Here is a 27,046-nt window from a genome sequence, read left to right on the forward strand (position 1 = left end):
AGGTCTGACGTAGCTCTATAGCCTAGGCTACTACATGACATGACAGCTGTCTATCATGTTGTTTCAGGCCATGGCCGGCTGTTGCTGTTGGTTCCTCCTCCCATTATTATAATGATCATCATCAATGTCTGTGGGTTTCCGGGTGTGGGTGGTTGCACGTGAATGATCGTGATGGCCACTTCTGATGTGGTGAAGAGAGTGATGCGGTTGAAATTTCAACTCAGAGACTCGGCAGAATCAAAGACGGTACCCACTTTTAATTTTCACGTTTTGCACGCTGTGCACAACACACGTGGAAGTTGCACCGTCTAATTAAACATTCTCTTCACTGTTGATCCAACTGCAAAATGACCGAATCTCCTTTGCAGAGAATCGTGTTACCCATTGTAGCATAGCCTACATTGCATTTACTAACTCACCTGCACTGCATTTATTATGACAACTCTTTGTATTTCTTCAAAGCAGTACACTCCTATGTCTTAGACCTACATATTATTTATGCATATTAAAAATGTTATCAAATTGTGGAATTATGCCTAATTTGCTTTCACATTGCCTTTGAATTAATTAATTAAAGGTGCTATAGGTGCTGCCTGTGATGTTACATAACATAACATTATCAGACCTAAATGTAGGCCTACCCTTCAAACCTTATCCCAAAAATGAATGGCTATCGCAGGCTTTGTAGCAATTTGTAGAAATATGGGGCCTTAAATCGTGTGTGTGTGTGTGTGTGTGTGTGTGTGTGTGTGTGAATGCCCTTTACCCTCTTTAGAAAATGGAAAATTCATTTAAAAATGTGTGGTGTTTTTTCTTCTTTACTATTCATCAGTTTAAATTTCAGTTGTTTATCCTGTATCCTGTATGAATTCTCTCTCCTAATTGGATGAAATTGCCATCCTGACCTGAACATTTATTTTCACTAAAGAGAGTGCTAGGGTCTAGGGAGACCTTACTGGACAAACATTATAGCAATGATTACACTCGGAATTTCACATTTATTTGAACAAAATACATCACTCAGAGCATCTTTTAACGGAACATTAGTTTAGTGAAATATATTATAGAGATGAAAATATATAAATTAGTTAATTTCCCACAAATATAAGGAATTTTAGTTTTTCTTGTTGAGTTATGCCTTCATAGTTGCCTCACACCTATAATAATTAGAAAACGACTGTAGGCTGGTAAGAGTGTAATTTGACACAACACTTGTCATGGGGGGCAGGGTTTATGGGTGGGTGGTGCTTTCTCGCTAAAATTGGCAACACTTCCAGTTGTTCATCTGATGGCTGCTGTCCATCAACAGGATGTGCCATGCTGCAAGCTTACTACAGGGTATTTTGTGGGGGAAATTGATGCATTGACAAATAGTGCCTGCATGGGGTTTTGGAATATATTTCTTCAAGGCCAGTGCACATAACCTGCTCATCCAGTTAACATTGATAATAACGGGCCAACATTAGTATGTATAACCGTGGCTATTTATAGTTCATAGTAAAAGAGGAGCCTCAGTGGGTGCGGTTATGTTTCCATACATAGCACGTACTCTGAATGCACAGTCAGCAACTGTGACTCTAGTCTAGTGATCCAAAACAAGGACTGCCATATTTGGCATTTAACTACTTAAACCTCATATATTTCGTTGACTGGGATCCCCAGGGTTCTATGCTGGGTTTCCTACACCAGATCTCATATAAAATAGCACATCTACAAGCTCACAATGTGCTGCATTTGGACGTGTTGTGTGCTTGTAGATCGTCTATTTTCAACAAATGTTTGTCCCAGAATAGGCACACATGGGTTCATGTGGTTAAGGAGTAGCCAGTTCCAGTTATTTTGTAGCATGTTTCCTCTCTTTCTCTCTGTGTGTGCTCGCCCTTGAAGGTTCCCCTCTGATAACCTTGCTCGGGGACTGTTACTATTACACGTTCAAGCAGTGTCATGATTCACATACAGTAGCTGTGTGCTTGTAGGTTTTAAAATAGCAAGTGTGAAATGCGTAGAAGGAAGGCACTGGAGCAAACTTGGTCAATTAAAGCGTTTTTTATTTACAGGGTGCAGTCAAATAAAGCTATTAAAACATTTACTTCTGTCCTCCCAGATTCTAAAAACTTTGCAAAAACTGAAGGACCTGGATATGACATTAGAAGTCCTCATTGTAAGACTTTTAGACTTTTTAAAGAACACATTTACCAATGTATACATATGGATTTGTTCTTTAATGCCCACAGTCCAAAGTGTTATTTGATTGTGTTGATGGTAGACTAATCATGTGTCAACACATTTTCTTTAGGAAACTGGAATTGGAAAAACTGTTAACTCTTTTCGCAAACATAAGCAAGCTGGTGAATTGGCCAAGTCACTAGTTGCTTATTGGAAGAAATTGGTCCCGAAGGATTCCACAAGGTGCAGTACTTTACATGTTTTATTTTGTTTTCAATATTTAATATTAACGTTTTATGAGTTTTTGGGGGAAGGTTGTAATTTCTTTTTCATCTTTTAATCTTACATTGGTGTAGCCATACAGCAGAAGGGGAAAGCACACTGAGTTCAGATTTGAAAGCCAAAACACGTGATCAAAATTGTCAGGAGAATGGAAAACTCCCAAACGATGGCGTCTCCAACTGCAATGCAAACAGCCGAGATGGATCAAACAAGGTCATGATGATGACAGATGGTATTACAGATAGAGATACACCCTTAGAAGGAGAAGAGGAAGACGTGCTGGATGAAGATTTGAACAAGAAAACACAAGACGAGAAACGGAACGATACAGTTAAATCACAGAAAATAAATCACTGGAATAAGAATGTTGGCAATGGTCACATTGTGCCCAGAAACAAAAATGATGACGGGATTAAATCACGGGAAAATTCTAAAGGAAATTCTGACGCTGGAAAAATTGGAGCAAAAAGAGATTCAAAGCATAATTTGCAACATAGTAAATGTTCTACGTTAAAAGTGGAGGCTGAAGAATCCTCATCGAAGACTTGGTCTAAATGTATCAGTTCTGAAGATGATGGAGCTTCAGAAATGCCAAATGGTTCACAAGTATGTCATGGAAAAAACAGACATCCAGCGGAGGAAAATCAGGTCTTTCTTAAAAACAAATGCAAGTCTAAAAATGAAGAGAATCCAAACGCCAAAGCCAAAAAGCCTAAAATAAGGCATAAAGCCAAAATGAATGAAAATGACTTAGATGTGCCATCCAAGGAACTATCCGTGTCTTTTGAGTCTTTCTTGAGTTATGACTTGAATCCACGTAAAAAGGATCAGCATAGAAGTAGAAATCCACAAAAGAAATTCAAGCCTGTGAAAAAAGTTGAATCGTCAAAAGAACTTGACGATTCATCAGTCAAGTTACCCACAATGTCTGAAAATGACTTCACCTCTAAAAAGGTATTTTGACTACTACTGTATGAAAAATTAAGAGGTCTTGTACAAAATTGTATTTGATATAATTATAATGTGGTATGTCTTCAGCTCCATTTCAATAAGACCAAGGGATTTGAAATGGACTTGCTTCCATTGCCTGCACATCTGCCTGAATTATTTGATAAGCCCTCTACTGTTGTTGACTACGTTCAGAGGAAACGTGAGTATTTCAAAATGCACCTGTATATGTATACTAATGCAAGTATCATACTTGACATTGGATGACTTTGTTCTTGATATACAGTAGTTTGTCTATCTACAGAGAAGATCCAAGAGGAGGCAGAGGAGGCCACTGAGGACGCCTCAACCTCAATTGGTCAAAGGCTGAACAAGAGGATGCAGGTCTATTCTGGTGCTAAATCTAACTTTCTCCCAACCATGATGAGCTTGTACCAACAGTGTGTCCGCTCACTGCAGAACAACATCGAGAGTGAGTTAAAACCAAGGTACCATCTCAAATTCCTTGATATGCATTTTGTTGTCAAGTCTACTTTAAGACCAGTGTTTTTTTCACAGTGCTTTATGAAACTGGTGGGGTTCCATTTGAAATCATGGAGCCTGTGTTGGAGAGATGTACACCAAATCAGCTGCTACGTATTGAAGAATGCAACCCAGTAAGAATCAGATTTTTATTTGGAAGCTGCAGTACAGTGTAGTGTACGGGCCAACACTCTTCCAAGAAACCTTTGGAGACCCATTGCCTTTGTGTTCAACATTGTTTGTTTTAAGGTCTACATTGGAGAGACTGATCATTTATGGGAGAAACACTGTCAAAGAGAATTCCGTGACTCAAACCTTCTGGAGTATGAGTCATGGAAGGAGATGTACATCAGGCTATCGGATGAGAGGGAGAGGAAATTCAAGAGGTTGACAAAAAGCATCGCCTCATCACATTCTACCAAACCAAAAGGTGTGTATTGATGGAATGGTTCCTCCTGCTGCCTTTTACTTGTTGTATCAACAATGCTCTTAAACCAAATATTGATTGATTGAATATACTTTATTAGTCAAATGTAAATAGCATGGAACTACAGTAAAGCTTTTGGGCTGAAAGGATAACAAAAAAAGGTCCTGGGGGTTTATTTCCATTGTGGTCCTATGTATTCAATTAATCAACAAATCACATCGATTAGTATCAATGGCATCTATAATGACTTTGCCAAAGTTGTTACATAGACGGCGAGCGACGCATACATTTAATTGGCTGTCGCCTAGTCGCCCAAAAGATACATTATTTTCGGGTGACGTTCCTCCGGCCACTTTTCGACCATCCGCCTGCTATCGCCAGTAGTTACCGGGTCCCATTGACAAATAATGCACTTCCGGAAAATTCGTCTGACTGTCGCCAGCTGGATTGCCCTGTGAAACTTTACAGATTGGTGACAATTGCTTGCCACTTAGCTGTATCGTGTTAATGGAATAGTTTGACACACAGCTGTTGGAGTGAAACTAGCATTAGGACTCGGGTGTGCTTGTTTGAATAAACTCATGAAGTTGTGATAGATGTGACCTACCATATGGCCTTTGAAAAAGGTGAAGATGGTTTGTTCCATTAATGCTGTCTAGCTCTAGCATTAAGTGAAGGTCAGTTAAAAAGTAAATACAAATTTATTTGAGGGAGTTAAAGGGTAAGACCACTTTTGTAGAGGTTTGGGTTGTGTAGTTACCTTGCCATGATGTAACTCCAAATGTGGACAAGAAATCCCAAATAATTGCTCCAGTTATTAGAAATTGATAATTCAAAATATGCTCCTCATTGACTTGCATTGTACGATGAAACGGCTCTCAAAGTCACTCTTTTAGTACGTAAACAAACAAAGTCGATTCAGACAATAAATATAGACTAGATGATAATGTTCCTGTGGGCCTGGAACTTCCGGGGACGTCACCCCATACGGAGTTGCACCACTTACTTCACACGGGTGTGATTTTTGATTTCTTGTCCACATCATGGCAAGGTAACTACACAACCCAAACATCTACAAAGGTGGTCTTACCTTTTCCAAAAGCCTAAAATTACAGAAAACCCATTATGAAAGACTTGAGTGGTTCATGGTGGGGGAAAAATGAATAGTTCAACCATTCATTTAATGGGATGAATGGCATGAATGATCATTGTTGCCTACCTTTGACCTAAAGATCCAGGAACTAAAACGGAACTACAGTAGCAGTATTGGTTTTTGTTTACTTTAGACCATTTGGCTCCCCCCCCAGCCACCCTCCCCTGCTGGACTATACTGCCTGGTGTGCCTGCCACTCATACACCCTCTATCAGCCACTACACACCTCCAGGAATGTCTTGAGATGCTATGAATTGATGCCAACTGTTGTGAGAATGTGATAAGATAATTGTATCAGTGATCGGTTCTGACCAAAATCTGAAGTCGGATGCATCAGTTCAGCATGCTGATAATCTTTATTGCATTCTAGGGGTGTCCGGGTTGGGTGGCACAGGCTGGGGGTAAAGTTCCTGCACACACTGCAGACACTGGGGAAAAAGCTAAAATATTCATGAATTTGAATTTTTTTTTCCAGTAATTTATTGAAGAAATCAAACAAATTAAATTCCATAAATTAGAAAGCAAATGCTTAAAAAGTAGTGAAAATAGCCGATTTACAAGCTCGCAACGTGGCGTGAAGCAACGCGTTGTGAGCTTGCAGATCGGCTATTTTCACTAGTTTGGGTCCCGGGCAAACGTCTAACTTGGGAACCACTGATCTATATTGTAGCCTGTTATGGGTCTTGAGAAAGGTGCTTGTGACCAAAATGAACCTTGTGTTTTTAGTGTGGATGAAGCCCTTTTATTGGTCTTAACGGTTTCAGTAGTTTGTATTAGATTAAATGAGATGAGACATAAATACTGGTCATCCCTCGGCAGATCTGACCATCTGGTACAAAGCCACTTTAACTTTATTCATATTTATGTAGAAAAATAAACGTGAGAAACCCAGATTGACTTAAGTGACTGCGATCGTGTGAGCTAAATCTTTGTATGGCCGGAAGTATGGATGCAGATCTAGAACAGTTAGTTCTTGTTTGATATTCTATTCGTTAGTCCTTGTGAAAGTCCACATACATTGACAATTTCCTGGATTTTGTTTCTAGGACGACAGGTGAAGATGGCATTTATTCACACTGTTGCCAAGCCACCAAGAGATGTACGACTTCAGCAGGAGATTCATAGATCTAAGAGTGAATCACTAAATCCTAAAGTCAAGTCCAGGTGGCATTTTCTGTCTGTGTTGTTGATACATAATTTTGTTAATTTTAAATGCAATGTACTTTTATAATACAAATTAATAATAATTTGTTTACATTTTTGGTGATCTCTTGATAAAGAACTAATGCTAAAGTTATAGCAGCCATGGTGTAACATTGTTAATGTACATCTGAGCTGTTGTTTTTCTTCTAAAGGGAGTCGTTTGAGAGTAGCTTAGCAAGACATAACCTGTCAGAGATTGATGTGATAGTGCTGGGTGAAATGCCTAGTGTGAGAGTTTAGCTGAGCACTGGGACCAGAGCAAAGTGCTAGATGAACTAGTTTAATTCCAGTTATCTACTCTGTCCTATGTTGATTGTTGTCCCGTGAAGTACTATTTGTAGCCATGCATAGATGGATTACACACACATCACTGGCGTATAGTGTCAATACAACAAACCTTTTGAAAAGAGCAATCTGTATTTTCTCACAGGGTTAGACTTTTGAACAATAATACTCAAGTAGACATATTACCCTTAACCTTTTTATAGTATGGCATGATTAATGCCAGTATGTGCTTTAATGTGTGGTCATTTTGATTTGTTTATGCTTATGCCTCTGTTTTGTTTTTTTCAAGAATTTCTAGTGACAGTGTTCCAAAGAATGTTATGAACACTACAAAAGCGACAATTGAAAGAAGTTATGATGAACAATACAAGAATGAACAATACAAGAGTGGCACCTCCAGTTCAGGAACCAGCAATGCACAAGACCCTCGCAAAAAAACAAGTGAGTTGAAAAATGTTATTTTACTCTTTCGAAATACATTTGTATGGCCTTATGATTCACATGGGCTAATGGCAAACAGTTAGTTGCACAACAACATTGTATTTCAACTCTACTTGCTAAACTCTTTGAATTCAACATATAGGCCTACATTATTTCAAATTGGACTGTTTTCATCAAGCTTATTATTTTTGTTCATTACAAATAGAATTTGAGGCTTGAAGCACAATGCTGAAAGTTAAAAGCAAATTGTTTTTAAGAAATAAAAGCTATAATTCTCAATATTGCAATTTAACTCTGTTGGGTCACTCGGATTGCTTAAAGTTGTATTTTTTTTTCCATAAAGGAGTTGCACCGATGATGGCAAAGTCCTTAAAGGCCTTCAAGAAGCACCTGGGACGTAGATAAATCCACCCTTCCAATGACGACAAACCATTTAATAGAGCATTTGTGTTCATCTTTTTTCTTTCAATTGATTACAATAGTTATTAAATGAGCAGCAGCCTATAAAAGTAATTTTGTGTTTGGTTCTTCATGTTTCAGCTTATCAACATGAGTGAGTGTTGTTGGTCATTCAATAGGGTTTGGCTCTCTCTAGTGGACAAAGAAACAAAAGATAAAATGAGTACAAAAAAATATTAGTTTAGGTTTATGTAAATGTCTGTATATAATTTCAATTAATATTGGTAAACTTTTAGAAGTGATTTAACTTCTTCCACTGTGACATCCTATATTTTGACTTTTTACTGTGTGTGTGTGTGTGTGTGTGTGTGTGTGTGTGTGTGTGGGGGGGTGTGTGAATTATCTGTGTGCTTTCGAAACTCACTGCATGGCATTCCTGTCATATCTTGACACTCTTGTCCCAAAATATGCTTGTGGCATATCTTCTCATCTAATTATCTTGTATAATTATATGACAAATAGGAAGTGACTTAAGGCCCCAGGTTTGTAGTTGCCTACAGGTTCACCTGTGTGGTAAAACCATAGTTTTTGCCCCACTGCTGGCTTTGTTTAATTCAATTGTTTGAAGTGAGTGTTTCAGTTGCAAACTTACTGAGCTTGTGGCAGGAGAGCTGAAATTCCTAGTGATGCTTTGACTGTAGGCTACTGCAGTACTGCTATTTGAAAGCTGCAGAAGCAGCCTTCACATTCACAAAAGCTGCTCAAGAGATTTATTTATCATGTATTTATAGCCAAATTGTACACAATATATCAACTTAAGCTGATAATGCATTTTAACATTTCACATTGCAACCAAACCATAGTAAATCGAATGTGGGAACATATTAAGACCAGGGTTTGAACGATTATTTGATTTTAGTGCAGATATTATAGCATACATTAACCAAACTTAACAAAACATAAACAAAAAATGGATGCACAGAAACAAAAGGTCCGGAACAAATTAAAGTTGCAGACTTACTGTTTTTTGCAATCAGGATATCAAGGATACAAGTGAATAACACAACCCACCTGAAAATGTATTTTGTGTTCATTCAAGAACTGGAGGGACAACGGCTCCCAGAATATTTACATTGTAAAAATAACTGATGTATGTTATTTTTGGCAATGGTGGAAACTAGCAAGTAACTACATTTTATTGTAGTGGTACCTTTACCTGAGTATTTATATTTTGGGATATTTTATACTTATTCTGGTAAAAAAAAAAATATTTTAATTCAACAAAGGGGTGAAAGTGTTGTGGTACCAGCAAAAGAAAAATAAATAAACTTCCACCACGTCCACTACTAGATGGATGAATGTAATAGAGATGTAAAAGGATTTACAATGTATGAACGACACCGTCGTACGCCAGAGTGTACATTCGTTGGTTTTTCCATCATGGGCGGGGCCAAGAAAGGAGGGAGGAGCCACGTGGAATGATGACGTACGATTGGAATGAGGGAGTGAATGTTCCGGGTCACAAACTGGAGTGGAGAGGAAATTAACTCTGGAGGAGGAAAAAAAACACACACCGAAATGCTACCCTCTTCCAAAGCGACATGTAGCTGAGCGTTTTCGACCAAGAAAAGGACTCAACAGGTGTTTCCACAAGAAAGGAAGAAAAGCGGTCCAGTTTTGACGACGTGGCAAACAAAACAGGTGCCTGTTTGTTAGGGGAGAAAAAGAAAAAAAACCGAACCAAAGTGAAGAGAAGAACACGGCGAGGTTATTATCCCATGTTCGACCTGCTCCTGGCTGCTTTACGGAGCTTTATTTACGCTCAGTCGAGGAGAGGAAGGGAGACGAGGCTGTGTTTTCAATGCTAACTTGTTTTTGAGTTTATGATCGAGTCCTGCTTGACACGGTTTTTTTTAATTGTAGTTTAGTAGTTATCCCCTCAGGTACTGTCTGATAGCAATCTGTTGCATGATCTCTCCCACCCACACACGGACATTGAGGTTGCGTCCCAGACACTGACAGTCAGACGGAGCTGGGTGTTTTTTTTCTGCACATCACCACCATCACCATCCCGGGATGTTTCAGTGTATCCCCCTGTGGCGCTGCAGCCGTCACGTTGAGGTGATCGATAAACGCCACTGCTCTCTGCTCTATGTCCCCGATGAGATCTATCGATACTACCGCAGTTTGGAGGAGCTGCTACTGGACGCGAACCAGCTCCGCGACCTGCCCAAGGTAAGAGGAGAGAACTGAACAGCAGCAGCACCCCAGGGCTTTCACTTCCTATTGACATATCAACAAGTCTTGTAATTGTTGACGTTTGTGAAACGTTTTGTTGTGTGCCACAGTTAAGTACTTCAGCAGTACAGCAGTGCTGATCTGCATCCCGTGAGAAGTGAGAACCTGGTGGTGGGAACTGTGGTGGGGACAATAATTACGCAAGATCAGCAAACCACTCACCCCTGTCAGTGTGTGGCACAAACAGTTATGGCTGGGAATTGTTCCTTTTTTGACACCTGCCATTCCTGATTATTTGGGCTAATTCAATTGCATTAAAGTTTCACAATTTGTGTTGTAATACAAAAAGAAAAGGAAATTAAGCACTTCAGGTTAGGTTAGTTGGCATTCATTGTCATTCATTTCAAAGCCTTTGTTTTGAAATGTTGAAAGTCCACTCTACAAACCCCAACCTGTTTTACCAGGTTACTCTGTTTACCTCTGAAAATTCCATGGATCTCATAGCCCTGATATTTAGCCTACTATTGGTGAAGTTACATTCCTCGGGACACAAGTCACATTGAACAAGAAAAGAACCTCTGATTTACCACTAAGATTTGACCTAATTTCCATGAGGTCAAGTAAAGATTGCAGGAGGATTAAGATGATTTTGGGGTAAACGGCCATCTTAATTTGACCCAAGCCCCCCATATACAGTTAAATAGAATATTGCTTACAGACTTGGCATGCTGTTCATTAAGACAAGGAGAGCCCAATCAATAATACTATGGAGATGCAACACTGATGAATTACTGTGAATTACTCACTTTTTGTCCAATATATTTTGCAACCATTATTTATTAGTGCAGCGGCTATAGCTGCAGTCACTTATTAATGAAATCATCTCCTTGGGCAGAGAAAAAAAATCATCAAGCGTCCCTTAACCACAGTCAATGGCAAAAAATAACAATAAAAAATAGCAGGTGTACAAGCTCACAATGCACCGTAGAAGATTGGCAATTTCATAATACAACGTATCAACTGTGCTGGGTTTAAGTGGTTCACTGTTAACGCCACCAATTCAGAAGTCAACATGGCATCAGGCGTTAGAAGTTAGTATTATTTTTGGATTCTGTCAATGGGATACAGTAGTGACTTTCCCAATTCCCTGATAAAGACAGGATCACATGACATGAATAACCTTTTGTAGAGTGGTGGCTTGTCATATGTTCTGAGCAAATGGAATCAGTCAGAGAACATGAGAAACTATCAACGTCATGATCCAAGTCATCGGTTCAAAGAAGCACGAACCAATTGGATTAGGGTTGGCACTTGGCAGGATAGCCTATTTTGTACATTTGCTAGGCTTTTAGTCTACTTGCCCATAGAGCCCAATTGTGAACCCGGGTATTTTGAGTACCCTAAGGTTTTATGTTAGAAATAAAGTATGGGTCCCGACTCCCCAGCATGTAGAAACTGTCAGACTCTTGGATAAAAACGGCCATAGCCACATACAGCTCAAATGTGCTGACCTCATCACATTTGTGATGACGGCTATGGCCGTTTTTACTAGACCAACAAATGTTTTTTGATCAAAACTAATGCTTGGAATGGATTCATAATCAAGAATACCCCCTAGTTTGACATGTCACATGCTACCTTTTTGGCCTTATATAGGTTGTTAATGAGTAGTTAATGGAAAATTGCTCAACATATGCAAGTTAGCATCCGGCAGTTTATAAATGCTGGGGACCCATACTTAACATTTTAACATAAAACCTTAGGGTACTCAAAATGGCAAGTGGCCTTATACCTGTGTAATACCTTTCTTTTCTTGTCATTCTTATTGAAATGAATGACCCCTTAGTATTTAAGAACTTGTCCTACAGCTTTTACAGAAATTACACACCCTTGGAGATATGAGAATATTTGATTACTAGATATGACCAGAAACTTCATTTTTATTGGGATTATCACACAAATTGCACTGCGACATAGCAAATTCCTACACCCATTACAGAAATATTCTTAGTATGAAGACTAGAGAGCGGGGACTCTTGCATTGCCAACAACAGACATCACTGTCTATTGTGTGCCTTGGCATGTGACTAATGCCATCTCTGCGTACTGAGTGAACCCAAGAAACGTTCAGTTGGATAAACCTTCGGAGCACGCCAGCCCAGCGCTCATTGTGTAGGCCTCATCACATTTGCCTCCAAGGTGGCTAGATGTGCAAACATGTTTGTCCCTGCCTGAAGTCATTATTATATTGACAGTGAGTGTAACAAGGTTGACGCCCAGCAACGTCACACAAATTCGTCCGCTTAATTGCTTCATGTACTTCATATCTTTTTAAGTCAGAAGAATACAACTACCGGTATTTGAGAGTTGAACAATTAGGTTAGCAGAGTAAATACCTTCAAAAGTGTATTTGAGGAAACTTGAACCACAAGTTTGGCTCTGTGGGAATGTGTACTGGCCAGTGCTAGTTTCTCTTGACACAGTTATTTTTTGTATGGGGAGGCTCATCAAATTAGCAAACAATAACCCATTTGTCTATCTAAAGATTCTCTTTATCAATCTGTCCTTGGTTTACAAGCACTGCCATGCATATAACCTTGTTTTCAAAGAATAGGTGCTTGCTAGTTTTCTTCGTTATGTTGATATATGAACATATATCTGAAGAGGCATAAAAGACTAAGGCCCTCATTTATCAACTCGGCGTACGCCAAAATATGGGTGCACGCCGGAATTACCGCAATTTCCGGCATTTACCATTTCCGCAAAACCTTGAAATTGAACGTGTGCCAGGACAAAAATCACGTCTGGTTGGGAGCTGTCGTAGGCTTTGTCCTGTTTTTCTGTCGTACACAAGCGGAGCAGCATTGTCTGAACTGCTGACATGCTGTCACAGGCATCTAAACATATGTATTCACTCCTAAAATACTAAAATAAACTAATAATACATGTGAAAAAAATATATTTTGTAATGGCATGTCATATGAAATTGGTTGGATATTTCCAAGTGTGCAAGCAATTAAAATTGCACAATTAAAAACAATGTTGCAAGTTAAGATGCTTAAGCCATTTAAACAGTGTTTTGCATGAGCGCATACATGCGAGGATTTGCGCTGCCCGAGGCGGGCAGCCAGGCAAGCGGGGAAACATTTTTATTCGCTTTCTTTCGTCATGTAACTATGGTTTCCAAGGTCGTACTGCAGTTGTTCATGCCGCAAAAACGAGGACGAGGCTTGATTTCATAGGGCGTGCCAGATAGATTTCAGCCGTCACATTTATTAACGTCGAAACGAAATTAATGATCAGCTGTTTGCGATCACTTTATAAATGCTGTGGCGACGTGGGTGTACTACAAAACTTACACTCGAATTTGGGGCAGATTTTACACTCGATTGATAAATGAGGCCCTATCTTTATATTGCAATGTGTACCGTCTTAAACCATTAAGCTTCCATCCAATCAAGAGTAAACAGTAAAGACCTAAGTTTGTAGACAGACTTAGTAGTAGTATTTGAGAGGGTTTTCCTTAAGTCAGCCACTTTCAATGTTGTGTGCCAGTCAGTCAGACGTGGACGATAGCTTGGGGTGTGGCAGTGAATGACAGCAACAGGAAGAACAGGTTTGCTGCAACATTGGGAAGGGAAATAGACAGACACACAGTGTAGGAAGGAACCCTTAGTTAGATTGCTTCACCTCTGTGATTTTATTGTCTCCACCAGGCCGAAGGCATGGGGAGAGAGTATGTTTTGCACTCCGTCCATCCGTGTGTGTGTGTGTGTGTGTGTGTGTGTGTGTGTGTGTGTGTGTGTCCGTCTGTGGACAGCTAATCTCTGGCACCGTTGGCTTGATAGCAGCCATACCATACTCTGCACACACACTCCTTAAATGCCACAGTTGAACCTCTGCCCCACGGTTTTCACATTGGCCTCTTATAGCGCCACCAGGAGGCCGCTTTTTGCAAAAAAAAATAATTGGACAGTACACCTACAGATCTTGTTCAAACATCACACAAATTGGTACACAGTCTCTCTAGAGCCATTCAACGAAACAGGTCTTTCAGATTTTTCAGACTCCATCCTGATTGGCTAAGATTGGCTTCCAAAGTTAGCAGGAGTTCTCAGTTTCAAACAAAATGCTGCAAATCATGAACACATCGTGTGATTTCCATGAAATTGTGTACGCACATTTCTCCACTAGGCCGAGGAAGAAATGCCACTTTTTCAAATCAGCCTCATGGTGGTGCTATAACTGGTCGATTAGTGTTTTTACCTCTAACTGCACAGATCTCTGTACAACTTTGTATGCACACACTCTAGAGATCATGGACAAATCTTTGCCTTGAATTTTTCACCTCTGCTCTTTATAGCGTGACCAGGAGGCTGACATATATAAAACACATTTTCTAATTACTCCTTCAGATTTTATCCAATTTCTTGTATCAGTGGACCCACAACACGTCATTGAAAGCAATGTTCCCATGGCTGTGTTTTGCAAAATAGTAAATGTAATTAGATTCAGATTCAGAATGCCTTTATCTGCATCCTGTCACTGGGCTCTCTGTGTACCAAAGAAGTGGCAAACTAGTATCTGAGCGACAACCATTCTGAGACATTTAAACTGAAGTGGACAGAATTTTCAGACGACTCACATTTGATCCTTTCTATTATTATCTTTCATGCTTCTGTTTTGACTCTTGAAATTAACATATTTCACAGCTGGAATGAATTTAAATCCTGCATCTGTTGATGATGTAATCCAGAAATGAATCCTGGAGCTGTTCCCTTACTATGGATGATATTCGTACTCGCATTGGCTGTCACTTGGGTGAATTAGCAGGAATATAGGACTGGGTTTGGTTCCATAATTGTTAGGGTCGATTCATACTCCTATTTTACCGCTGTTTCGGCGCTGTAATGCCGAAATGATTTCGGCTCGTCAGAAATTTTCAGTAGCACCGAAGAGCCGACTTTAGGACGGTACCCCCCCCCCGAACCTCAAATGACGTCAAATTGTAGGCTCTACAGCGCCAAACCGACTTTTTTTCAGCTCTAAAATAGGAGTATGAATCGGCCCTTAGTGCCACAGCACAAATTGAGCTCATTGGATGTAAAGTTTAAAAGAAACAAGAATGTCCTATTTATTGTTAGTGGGATAGGTTTTCTCTCTGGTTGATGATTAGAGCTTTAGTAATTTAACCGCACCTAAGCCCTAGTTTGTAAATCTGTTGGCTATTTGCAATTTGTGAAACTTTTTTATTCTAAATACTGACTGGACTAAAGATCACATAAATAATGTGGGGATACATTCTACAGGTGTTCAATGGTACATTATATAATATTGAACTAAGGTCCCCATATTTGTGTATTATAGTGCCTTAATTTAGATTAAAGTGGTCATTTAAAGAAAGAAAATATGTAATTTCTGGTCAAATACAAATTCCTTGACATGCTATTTTACCAAAAAGTTGGCTAAGACAGCAGCTTTAGCAGTTAATTTGCGCTGGTAATAAACATTTACAGTCTCACTGCAGTAGCAATAGTGCTTCCATTTTGAATGTTTTACTCAATACTATTCACACCATTTTATCTTTCAGCCATTCTTCCAGCTGATAAAACTAAGAAAACTGGGCCTGAGTGACAATGAGATCCAGAGGCTCCCACCAGAAATAGCCAACTTCATGCAGCTGGTAGAACTGGATTGCTCTCGAAATGGTAAGAAGAACCATAGCACAAAACATTAATTATCTTATTTAGTATCAGTTATAAAGTTTTTTTTATGTTGCAAAATTGTAGACCACATTTTTGTTATGAAGTAATTATATTTGTTATACACTGTGTATTTATACCATATATTAATTAATGTTAGAGTAAACATCCCAGTGGGGGTGGAAATCTATACTTTCCTGGCTTATGTATATTTCCCACCAGCGCAGTAAATTGTAGGTAAATGGTCAATTCTAGATCTCCCGGTAAATGTGGATAGAAACATCAATTTCTTCTAAATTAATAATAATAAAACTTTATTTGTATAGCACCTTTCATGACATGAAATGCAGCTCAAAGTGCTTTACAGAAAAATGGAGAATAAAAGAAAAGCAAGGCAACAACATTAAAAAACAAGCAGTAATGCAATACAGTGAGGACATGAATAACAAAAATAAAAGATCAATTAAAAGCAATGTTGTAGAAGTGGGTCTTGAGCTGAGCTTTAAAAATGTCTACAGAGGCTGCCTGACGAAGGTACAGTGGGAGCTTGTTCCATGCTGACGGCCCGTAGAAGCAAAAAGCTGCTTCCCCGTATTTTCTAGTTGCCATTTTTTTTGGCAAAGCGAGCAGGCCAGCAGTGGAAGACCTTAGGGGGCGGTTTGGGACATATTTAGGCAGGCAGTCATGTAGGTAGGAAGGTGCGAGAGCTTTATAGACAAGTAAAAGAATTTTAAAATCAATCCTAAAAACAACCGGAAGCCAGTGCAGTGATGCCAAAACTGGAGTAATATGTTCTCTCATCTTAGTTCTAGTTAAAACTCTGGCTGCTGCATTTTGGACAAGTTGTAATCTGTCGGTAATGTTGGTTAAGCTTTGCTATTAAGTATGTTTGGGTTCATGTGAAGGTGGCTTTTTTTCTATCGATCGTTATTTTTCCTGGCATTCCTAAGCCAATAATTTGATGACCAGCAGTGGTTCCCTATGGAGCATAGGGAGGTGGTCATCAAAGTGTTGGTTTAGGAATGCGACAAAAACAAGAAAATATTGAATTAAAGTCTCCATGGGGTGAGTAATCGATAGGGAAAAAAAAGTCATTTTGGGTTAGGCACTATTAAAGTTCACCGTAGAACTGTGCAGACCGATTTCAACATTTCAAATAAATGATAATTCAGTCAATTCTGTTTGGCTTGGCCATATTAACAATTTATTAGCCTTTGACAAAGTATTTCATCAATTAAAATACAACCCTTTTCTGCCTTTGTCGGAATTCTCCGTCATGTAATGTACTTTATTGATATTAAACTGTTTTGCTGAAACAACTTTTAACACTGGCCCGGTTGCTAGGCAACACCTTGCACACCCCAGCACCAGGAAACGTGCACGCGCATCCCATAGGGTCCCATTAAAAGTATGATCTTTTTCGAGCGTGAGAAACCGGATGTCTGCGAGCAAGGAAACCGGATGTGAAAACGTTATAATCTGCCCAATTCTGACTGGCGCAGCTAACTACCCTCTATGGCCACACGGTGGCAGTTAACTTCTTAATTATGCAGTTCATTTATTTTTTGTAGAAATTATGTTCAATTATATCTAATTCAATTACAAACATCCGTTGAATGTTATAATCCAAGTAGAACAACTAGACAGTCTATAACGCCTCCTTGAATTATAGCCCACAGGCCCAAATGCAATATATCGTTGCTTTCGGGTGGATGTCCAAAACCGTCCAAAAACATTTTAAAATAGTGAAAATGTAGCATGGCTATACTTTATGAGAAAAACATACATATGCTTCTGTGTTTTATTATTATGTATCTTCCTTCAAATGTTTGGTAAAACTATTGTAAGAAGTAATCAAATGTTATTGGACCAATTAAGGCTCTGTCTTAAAATGCATATACCGTAATTATGCATTTTAAGACGGAGCCTGAAATATTAGAATATAATCTATTTCATTTATCCTTTCAGATATAATGGAAATTCCAGAGAGTATCTCATACTGCAAAGCCCTCCAAGTAGCAGACTTCAGTGGTAACCCATTAACAAGGTACTGTAGTTGATATAATCGTTTAAATAAGTTTACATGTTTATCTTGTTTGTCCTCTTGAGTATCAGTCCAGTCATCTTCCTTGTTCTCTTCAGTAAAGTAGAACACACTTCACAGTGGTGTGTTCTTCCGTAATATGCTATATAGAATGCCGTGTCATTTTTGGAAAAAAGCTAACCATTTCATCTATTGACCACACGCGAGTGTGCATGTTGACTGAGTAGGGAATGATTATCGTATATGCCCTCACAACGCGTTGGGATGGGTTGTGAGCTTGTACATTGGCTGTTTTTGAATAGATAAACTATGAAACAGACCTTGGTGTGTGTGTGTGTGTGTGTGTTTTGTTAAACTAGTTCTTACTATGCAGTATGCAAAGGGTTCAACTAAGTATTAATTCCCTCTACTGTACTATTTTGTGGCAAAACAAGTTTGGACTAAACCTGCTGTAGCTTCCCCCAAAAGCATGAGTGATTGGGCGGACAGGAACAAATGTTCTTATTGGTTCAAGTTTTGACATGACAACTTTACAAGTGTGTTGAAACTGACTCTTGTAACTTCATTCACAGACAGCATAGTAGCAGCTTCCTTTCATAGAACTGGATGCTACTGCCCAAACATCAGAGAATAATTACACAATAAGCAGAAAAATAGAAAGCTTTACTTTAATGCTTCTAAAAAATACTGTGTGTGCGTATGCGCGTGCGTGGTAAATTGTCTGCTAGTTAATCAATCATGGATGGCGAAAAACCAGAATTACCTTTGTCTCAGTTTGGGTCTCTACGGCACGCTCTTGATATACACTATTGTGTGATAGAATACACACATACTGTTCTATTTTCTTACTGTGATAGGGTAATTTTCAACTGTAGAGGGGTAATTTTCCACTGTTTTATTGGGCCTTTAAACCACTGTAGTACCTTTTCCTTATTGTTGAGTAAAGGGAAATGCCAGTAGGCATTGTTTCTTAGTCATGAATGAATTTGACAACCTCAGCTTGATTGTCATTTAACTTAAGGAAAAGTTGACAATTAAGTATAGTAGGTCAACGTAGCTTATTGTCGGTATTGGCTGAGAACGAGGGTGCGCTAGACAGTAGACCTCCTGGGATTGCTGAGGTGGTGGCTCCTGGTACTTAGCGCATGATTTATCGTCACGTCAAGCCATGCGTTGAGTAAGTGATGCCTGAACCGTGCGGTCCAAAGGACTGAGCTACCCAGACATCTATCTGACAAAATATATTTTTTATAGCTTATGAAAATCTTATTACCAGTTTCAGTTAACTGTCATACACCCCAGATATAGCATAATTATTTACAGCTGCTATCTTATCCACTGAGGGAGGCCACTAGGATTCAAATGTCAGTAATGGCTGAGTGTCAAAGCAATGGAAATCTGTTGCGTATCCTTCTAGAAAGCTATCCTTCTAGAAACAAAAACGGTTATATAATACAATATATTAGATTTGACATAAATGCTACTATATACATTATACCATTCTGATGTAATTTGTTGGTCTGTATCTTCTCTAGGTTACCTGAGAGCTTTCCAGAGCTGCGGAACTTAACATGCCTTTCCATCAATGATATTTCATTGCAAGTCCTTCCAGAGAACATTGGAAAGTAAGTGTTTCATATTATGTGATTTGGCGGTCAGGAACTACTTTCTTATTGGTTCAAGTTTTGAATTGACTATGGTACTTTACAGATATAAAAAGATACAGAGCCTGAAAATCCTGAATACAAGATTTGTATTCAGGATTTCAACTGTATCTGTTATCTTGTAAATCAATTCGACATAGAGTAGCGCAAACGTCGATCACTCTCTGCTGATTTCTGATTGTCTGCACCTTTGTTAATTGACTCACACACGCACCACCCTGGGCAAGACCTACGCTGTAAAGACTATCATTTGTTTGGGCGGAAGTTGCGGTTTTAGCGGAAGTATTGCCTAAGAAAATGACGTTGATGCTTTACAAATCAGTTTACATTCTCCGCGAATAAAACAAGTGTTGTGATTGGTCGGGAAAATATCGTTCCGGAGGATACATCCGCCGATAGCTTCTCTGCCTTACGTTGTGACCAGGCTTTTCTTTTCGCAGATAAGTAAGCCTGGAACCGAGGCTACACACGCACACCCGTACACACACTCTCTCTCTCTGTTGCTCTAATTAATTAGTCTGATGTCGCGCAGCTGCGTCTAGATTCTCCCAGCGGACCCCAGGCTACAGAAACATTAGCTAGGGTCCTTCCTGACCTAATGGGCCACATGGCTTGGGAAGGCTACCTACTTACATGTTGCATAACCCTAATTCTATAATAGGTGGTGATTTTGTATCATTGTTGTGATTTTCTTTCTTGCATAGGCCTGTCATGTTCAATAGCAACTACAATGGGTGGCAACAATTTTAGAATATATTTAATTTGAAAATGGCAGACTGTAGGAAGATTGATACAAGTCTGCCGTTGTTGCCGTAACATTAGTATGCCTTTCTTTGAGTGTTTAGGCTTATTTTGTAATAATCCTACTATTGTTTTGTATCATGTTATGTATTGAAAATGGGAAACAGGAATAGACATCATAGGTCAAACCTGGTGTACCATCAGTCTGCTTGCGTCTTTATTGTCTTTATATTAATTTCCTCTGTAATTTCCTCCAGCTTATCATATGGGTACACTTCATGTGTAAAAGACTGTCCCTCTTCCCCTTGAACAGAAAACATACCTACTATATTATTCTATATAATGTATTGTCTTCATTCATCCAGGAATATGCAATACATTTGTCATATAAAGTTACGGCAGTGATCCACTGTAGTGCTCTGTTTATATTTATCTCCATTAGTTTTATGTTTTTGATACTTTCTGTAGGTTTTGCGTAGATTGGTCCAAGTGGAAAATAGCATATTAGCCAGTCTAGACAGCACAAATTTGCTGCAATAAAGTTATCTACGCATAATCATATAGCAACTCATTTAGTGGCAAAGCTCTGAATGCTTGTAGTTGAAACTTGAAAGTCGGATTTTAAGGGGAATTTTCCATTTCAAGGGAAACACATAATGCCATTGGAAAGGGCTAATATTTGATTTACTCACAACTCCTGAGTACGCACGCAAGCTCAACAGGTTGAATTGTTCATGAGCCATTTTGGCTCAACTCACTAATAGATAAGCCTTTTTAAGTGTCTGGCTTGTTAGAAATTCCACCAGTGCATTTTAATAGATCATTGAGGTAGCCTGGATGGCATGTTTTGACCAGTGGATCACATGCAACAGCTTCAACCAGAGTGAAGCTGAGCAGAGCTTGGTCTGGACTTGCCATGTTGCCATAAATTAGGGATTATTGCTTAACATCACATGTGTTAATGCACAGATGCTTAGTGGGTGTCTGTCTGGTGGAATGAGTCAAGATGGAATGTTTCTTGTCTTTTTTTCTCTCCCTCGGCCATAATTAAGTCAGGATAATAGACTTTTTTTTTAGTTCCTTAATGTTGTTACATTTCATGAATTCACATTGTTACTCTGGAATACATAGTTTATTTATGCCTTATATACAGTAGACTTGTGTTTTCTTTAATTTTGTCAAAAAGAACACGACTAACGAACCCTAGGTTCCTTGTTCTAGGGACAACAACTTTGGGTGTAAATAGCAGCTCAACAAGCTTGCAACTTGTAGACTACACAAAACCCTGTAGATCATCTATTTTTGGCTAAGAGATTTGGTGTTGTTGGGAAAAGGGACAGGACCTACTATAGAGCCCTAAGTGGTTAGCAAACCCTGTGCTCCTTATGGCATTTGAACCATGTGCTCCCTATGGCATTTGAGTAATTTACCTCCCTTTTACATTACGTCTTCACTCTTCATGGGGTTTCCTCTGAAATGCCCTGTATTCTCTGCCGCATAGTACATAGTACACACTCCTTCTTTGTCTTGGTACTGTGTGTTATCTGTTACGTAACGCAATGAGTTAAGACCTGCTGTCTGCCAAGGAGCGACCGTAATGAAAACCATAACACAGTAGATGGTGTGAGATTTCATGTGAATAGGACTCATGCTTATAGGGTTGAATGGTACTTGTACTTCGGCTCCATGAAGGTTGAAAAAGCATGGGTTTTTGTATGGTAGACCTGAAACATTTGGTTTCTGTTAAATTCAACTAGTGTGTGAACCAGGGAGATTCTGTCTGTCTTTTTAATCTCTGGCACAGTGACCCAGGATTGTGCTAAAAACGACAACAAAGGGAAAAAAAACTAATATGAAACTAAAAATATTCCAGTGTTGTTGTGATGTAACCATTAAGGGTTAGTCTGTCATTCAGTACAAACTGTATTTACTGTAGGTTGCGTTAAAGAATAGTTTAGTTATTTTAGGTTTTTGACAAATAGCTTTGTATTGTGTAAGTGTAGTGCTAATTTAAACTCATTGACTGCCAAGGACCTATTTATTGTCTCCACCAGGCCGAAGGCATGGGGAGAGAGTATGTTTTGCACTCCGTCCGTGTGTCTGTCCGTCCATCCATCTGTGAACAGCTAATCTCCGGCACCGTTAACATTAAATTCTCTTTATTGTCAATGGCATTTCATGTTTGTGTTGGGTACAAGATGACGTACATTTCCCCTTCATTGTCAATGGCGTTTTTAAAACAAACATTGAACTAAAAACAAACATTAAACCTGTATATAGGAGGGTCCCTCAAAAATAAATAAAAACATTTGAGCCCCTAGGCTCAGGGCAAAGGAATAAAGGAAAAGGAAAGTGTGAGGGCTACATGTGAATCCTACAGTCATTAAACCACTCCCTTAAGACATCAAGACTGTATGACTTATTGAATGCTGATAGACTTAATGAATTTCAATAAAGAACACAGAGTTCTTTATGAAGTCAATAAACCTTGTCCCATGTGAGCACAGTGGGCCATTTCATTGTAAAATCCCCCATTAATCGACTAGGTGTTGTTCAATGTTGACACACATACATGACCCTGCACTTTGAACTAAACAGCCTGTGCAGCTGATTGCTGTGAAGACATGGTTGTTCTGAGTGGGCTGGAGCTGTGCAGCCAGATTGTGTGAGAGAAATAAGCAGCCAGGTCTATGAAACCATACCCGTGTTGTGAGCAACCCAAAACTACCAATATCTACAAGCAACTTCACAGAAAAACAAGCTTATAATAAGCAAAGCGATATGGCAACACTGGTTCTGTTCTGGACAGCTCCTTAGTTGTTTATGCTACATTGGATTTTACTACCATGATAAGACTGACACACCTCAAAACCACTTCCTGTTCCCTGATGTCTGGTCCTTGGGGAACAAAATATGTTTATTTTTCTTCTTTATAGCCTTGTTCGACTGTCATGTACAATGAAATAAGTGATATGTATCTGTGTCTAGACGGAATGAAATTCTTTGGTGTTTCAGATAGACATTGAAATAAACATGTAATCATCTTTTTTCTTGCCTTTCATTACAGCCTCTCCAATTTGGTATCACTAGAACTCAGAGAGAATTTGCTGACGTACTTACCAGAGTGAGTATTCTACCCAGTATGCTTAAAGCCTATTCATACTTTTTTACAATTTTACGGTGACCACCGAAAACTACAACATGACGTCACGCCGCGATGATAAGCGACTCACCGCTCACCTGAACACATCTCTGTTTTTACTAACTACTGTTTCGGTGGTCACTTTATCACCTAAAAATGGTGTATGAATAGGCCTTCACTGTACAGTACAGGACTACTGTACCTAGAGATCCATTATGGCCACCCTCCAGAGCAGTGTGAGAGCGATCTCAGCTTCTAAAGCTGAGATTTTCCTGTGCTTCTACATGGCATTTTGACCTGTAAGCATATCGTTGTCACGTTATGTCTTAAATCTGTATTTATTATGTTGTCTTGCTTGTTTAAAATAGTAAAAAATTATGCTGTCAAATGTGTATATAACAAGTATCTATCATTTTTAACTGTTTGTTTAATTTGTCCACCCTCTGCTATCCACAGGTCACTATCGCAACTACAAAGACTTGAAGAACTTGATCTAGGCAATAATGAACTGTATAATTTGGTAAGATAGTTTTGGATTTTCTTTGTGATACATAAATATAAAGAGCACCACTCAGGTTTTTCTTGATCTTGTGCAATTAAACTGGCATTCCATTTGCTTGTAATCATTCTAATGGCACAGTGCAGCAGTAGTTGTATCAGGCTGGTCGTCGTAACTCTCGGCACGGGAGGGTTGAGTAACTTGATGACAGAAATTCAAGTCAGACTGCTAAGGAATGCCCAAATGTGTTAAATTCTTATGCACACGCACACATAAACAGAGATAAACTAGCTCTGACGAAATCGGTGCAATACAAATGGATAGTATTGCTGAATACGTAGCACTAGTTGGTTATCTGTCATTTGTTTTTGTTTTTTGTAACACTTTCTCTCTGGCTTTTTTTTGTGTGTTTCTTTTTTTTCTTTTTTAACAATTCCTGTGTTTTTCCACCCACACAGCCAGAAACAATAGGCCATCTTGTCAGCTTAAAGGACTTGTGGTTGGATGGAAACCAGTTGGCTGAAATACCTGCAGTAAGATAACAATGGAATTTATTTTTTTATTGCTTACATGCTTTGTATTCAAGATAATAACTGTTGCATTTAGCGCCTCTTAAGTGCACCAGTGCATATAGGTAGCTAAATATTTTCTTTTATAAAATGTGTCATATTTTAAGGTTATTCAGTTTTTTTTGTAAACGGCTTATTGAGTAGTAAAGACTAGTCACAATATGAGTGATTACTGTTCTCTTAGAAACTGATTTTTATGTTTAAAAAAAGAAGAAAGTGAAGATAAAATGTAGTAATAAAACAAGTAAATTGCATGTTTATAATTTAGATTTGATAGTGAACTGATTGAATTGACTAAATACCATAGTAGTGGTTCCCAAATGACTGCATGAGGCCAGATATATCTCATTGTGATCAATTAGTTGGATCATCAGGATGAACTTTGCTTAATCATTTTGGTTGTTGATCAATAAAGATAGTAGGTTAGTAAAGATAAAAGGTTATTGCTTACTACAATCTTCTCTCCCTCCCCCCAGGCGATGGGCACTATGAAAAGCCTTTTGTGTCTAGATGTTTCTGAAAACAAACTGGAGCATCTACCTGAGGATTTAGGAGGCCTTATTTCACTCACGGACCTGCTGGTATCCCAGAACCTCATTGAAGTTCTACCAGAAAGCATTGGTCAGCATGTTTTCCTGTGAAGCACCTTACTGACATAGTGTGCCATTTTAAGAAGTCATGTTTGATATTTAATTTAAAGCCAAATACTTGTCTTCAACCTGACCCAAAAATGAACATTTGTTATAATCTACTCGCCATCATGCCAGTTGAAACACCAATTAATTTCCTTTGTCCACATAACATAAGTGACATTTCCTGTACTACATAACCTACGCTCTAAATGTAAATAATGTAACCGTGTTTAAGTTCCAAAAAGGGCAAAAATGAAACTAACATTACTCAATACTTTGAGTTGAAACTGGAAAGGGCCTGGTCACCTTTGACTTGAGTTGTTTAGACTTAGTCTGTTTTGAAGTTGTGCTGACAAACTATGCTGTAAAAAGTGATAATTTAACCATTAACATTCTAGTTGTACACTCTTATTTGACTGCCCCTAACCCTACGTTTTATATGAACAAACAAACAAAAACTGTTTCAGCTGCCATGAGGATGAGTAGATAATGACAGAACATTAATTATTGGGTGAATTATTCCTTTAGGGTGCGGTCACACCAAACTTAAATTCTGCCTATACGGCAAATTCTGCCATTGGTTTTCAATGGGAACAGAGCATTTTTGTGTGGAAATCCTCATAGCAACAAACCGCTCCGTTCCCAACTTCCCATTTAAAAGCATAGGCAGAATTAAAGTTAACATCCTTAATGTTTGTTTTATATTTTTAATATGGAGAAACCTACTTGCTGAATTGGAGCAACAGATTGTTAGATTTATACAGATGTGTGAATGTTTTGGTGGCAGTCGTGTCATGCCATTACCTAATTCTAAATTCTGTTTGGATGTTGTTAATTCTGTGCAGGAAAACTTGTCCAACTTTCAATATTGAAAGCGGATCAGAATAGACTCACCCAGCTTCCAGAGAGCATTGGTAACTGCCAGAGTCTCACTGAACTGGTGCTCACAGAGAATCAGCTCCAGGTATGTTGGTTTCAATGCTGCTATTTGTCTTTTTAAAATGTGAAAGAAATGCTTCTCTCTGTGCAAAGCTGACTTTGTTTGTTACAATACCAAGGGAACACTCCGCTGTGTCCATTATATTAAACCCATTCCAAACAAAATCTACACATCCCAGCAGCAAGTTGACAATTAGTAACATAATAGGCTGCTTTTCCATGGGTGTTTCAGTCACTCGCTAAAAAAGTCTAATAAAAGAAAACCCTCCTGGGTTCTACTAACAATCAGCAACTCAAACAGATTGAACATCTTACTATAAATGTGCCACGTCTCTGTCTGCGTGTTTGTGTGTGTACGGACGGTTGTAATGCACATAACTCGAGAACCGTTTGCCCCACCGACTTCAAATTCAATTCAAATGGACTTCGCCGTCCACACCCCCGTAGGGAGTGCAGTGCCCAGTATCGAGTCGGTCGGACCCACGGTTCTCCAGAACCACCACAAAAGGCTCTGGTCAGGCTCTGCCAGTGGGCCTAATCAGCCTAAATCCCCTCACCTGTGCAATTTCCAGCCTCTGCCTTCATCCAATTGATGAAATGAAAGGAAATAGAGACAGCCAACAAACACGTGTGAGCATTCAAAAGCAACAGTTATTTTTTCATTGGCTTGGTATGAAAGGCACTTTATATACTTAGTAGTGTATAATGTCTAATATAACTTGTACTATATATAATAGCTGTTTTATGTTGTGTTTTAGTGAAAGGACAAGCTTTGTCTTTTACAATAACAGTGTGATGTCTGTTGGAACACATGCCCCTTTGGATCGTGTTGGTTCTCGAGAACCACTCATCTCATTGACTTCACATTCTAGACTAGAGTGTGAAGGACATATTGCTGAGGAACCAAGGAAGTGCAGTATAGACTCTAGACGTCTATACTGCACTTCCTTGGTTCCTCTGATGGGCACTCGCTTGGTGTAGGGTTAAGGTGCCCACCACCGTGTAGTCTAGGGGTTCGAATCCAATTGTCTATAAACACAATTGGCCGGT

At 39.0% G+C, this 27,046-nt stretch overlaps 2 protein-coding genes across 2 annotated transcripts in view; both read left to right on the top strand.

Annotated features, from left to right (window-relative positions):
* Positions 1-139: 139 nt before the first annotated feature.
* Positions 140-7,854, top strand: eloal (elongin A, like). Its single transcript, XM_080782925.1, has 11 exons — positions 140-246; positions 2,105-2,161; positions 2,297-2,409; positions 2,523-3,402; positions 3,487-3,598; positions 3,701-3,868; positions 3,955-4,052; positions 4,168-4,348; positions 6,545-6,662; positions 7,276-7,427; positions 7,771-7,854. Exons 1-11 carry the CDS (start codon positions 163-165, stop codon positions 7,830-7,832), a joined length of 2,025 nt encoding a protein of 674 aa, XP_080639051.1. The 5' UTR covers positions 140-162; the 3' UTR covers positions 7,833-7,854.
* A 1,501-nt stretch (positions 7,855-9,355) lies between these two features.
* Positions 9,356-27,046, top strand: part of lrrc1 (leucine rich repeat containing 1) — a 28,980-nt gene continuing 11,289 nt past the window's right edge. Inside the window, exons 1-9 of the mRNA XM_080781831.1 lie at positions 9,356-10,061; positions 15,655-15,772; positions 17,735-17,813; positions 19,346-19,435; positions 23,283-23,339; positions 23,814-23,877; positions 24,315-24,389; positions 24,902-25,046; positions 25,903-26,021. Coding sequence (XP_080637957.1) covers positions 9,903-10,061; positions 15,655-15,772; positions 17,735-17,813; positions 19,346-19,435; positions 23,283-23,339; positions 23,814-23,877; positions 24,315-24,389; positions 24,902-25,046; positions 25,903-26,021 — 906 coding nt within the window. The 5' untranslated portion in view covers positions 9,356-9,902. The remainder of the gene's footprint in view (positions 10,062-15,654; positions 15,773-17,734; positions 17,814-19,345; positions 19,436-23,282; positions 23,340-23,813; positions 23,878-24,314; positions 24,390-24,901; positions 25,047-25,902; positions 26,022-27,046) is intronic.

This window comes from Protomyctophum bolini, assembly GCF_963924005.1.
Source record: "Protomyctophum bolini genome assembly, chromosome: 14".
NCBI classification, from domain to species: domain Eukaryota; kingdom Metazoa; phylum Chordata; class Actinopteri; order Myctophiformes; family Myctophidae; genus Protomyctophum; species Protomyctophum bolini.

What these genes read in the sequence shown, in the direction of transcription:
- eloal (XM_080782925.1), top strand. Translation starts at nt 163, where the DNA reads ATGATCGTGATGGCCACTTCTGATGTGGTGAAGAGAGTGATGCGGTTG. An exon ending in AATCCTAAAGTCAAGTCCAG is followed by an intron (nt 6,663 to 7,275) that starts GTGGCATTTTCT and finishes GTTTTTTTCAAG; the next exon opens with AATTTCTAGTGACAGTGTTC. An exon ending in AGACCCTCGCAAAAAAACAA is followed by an intron (nt 7,428 to 7,770) that starts GTGAGTTGAAAA and finishes TTTTCCATAAAG; the next exon opens with GAGTTGCACCGATGATGGCA.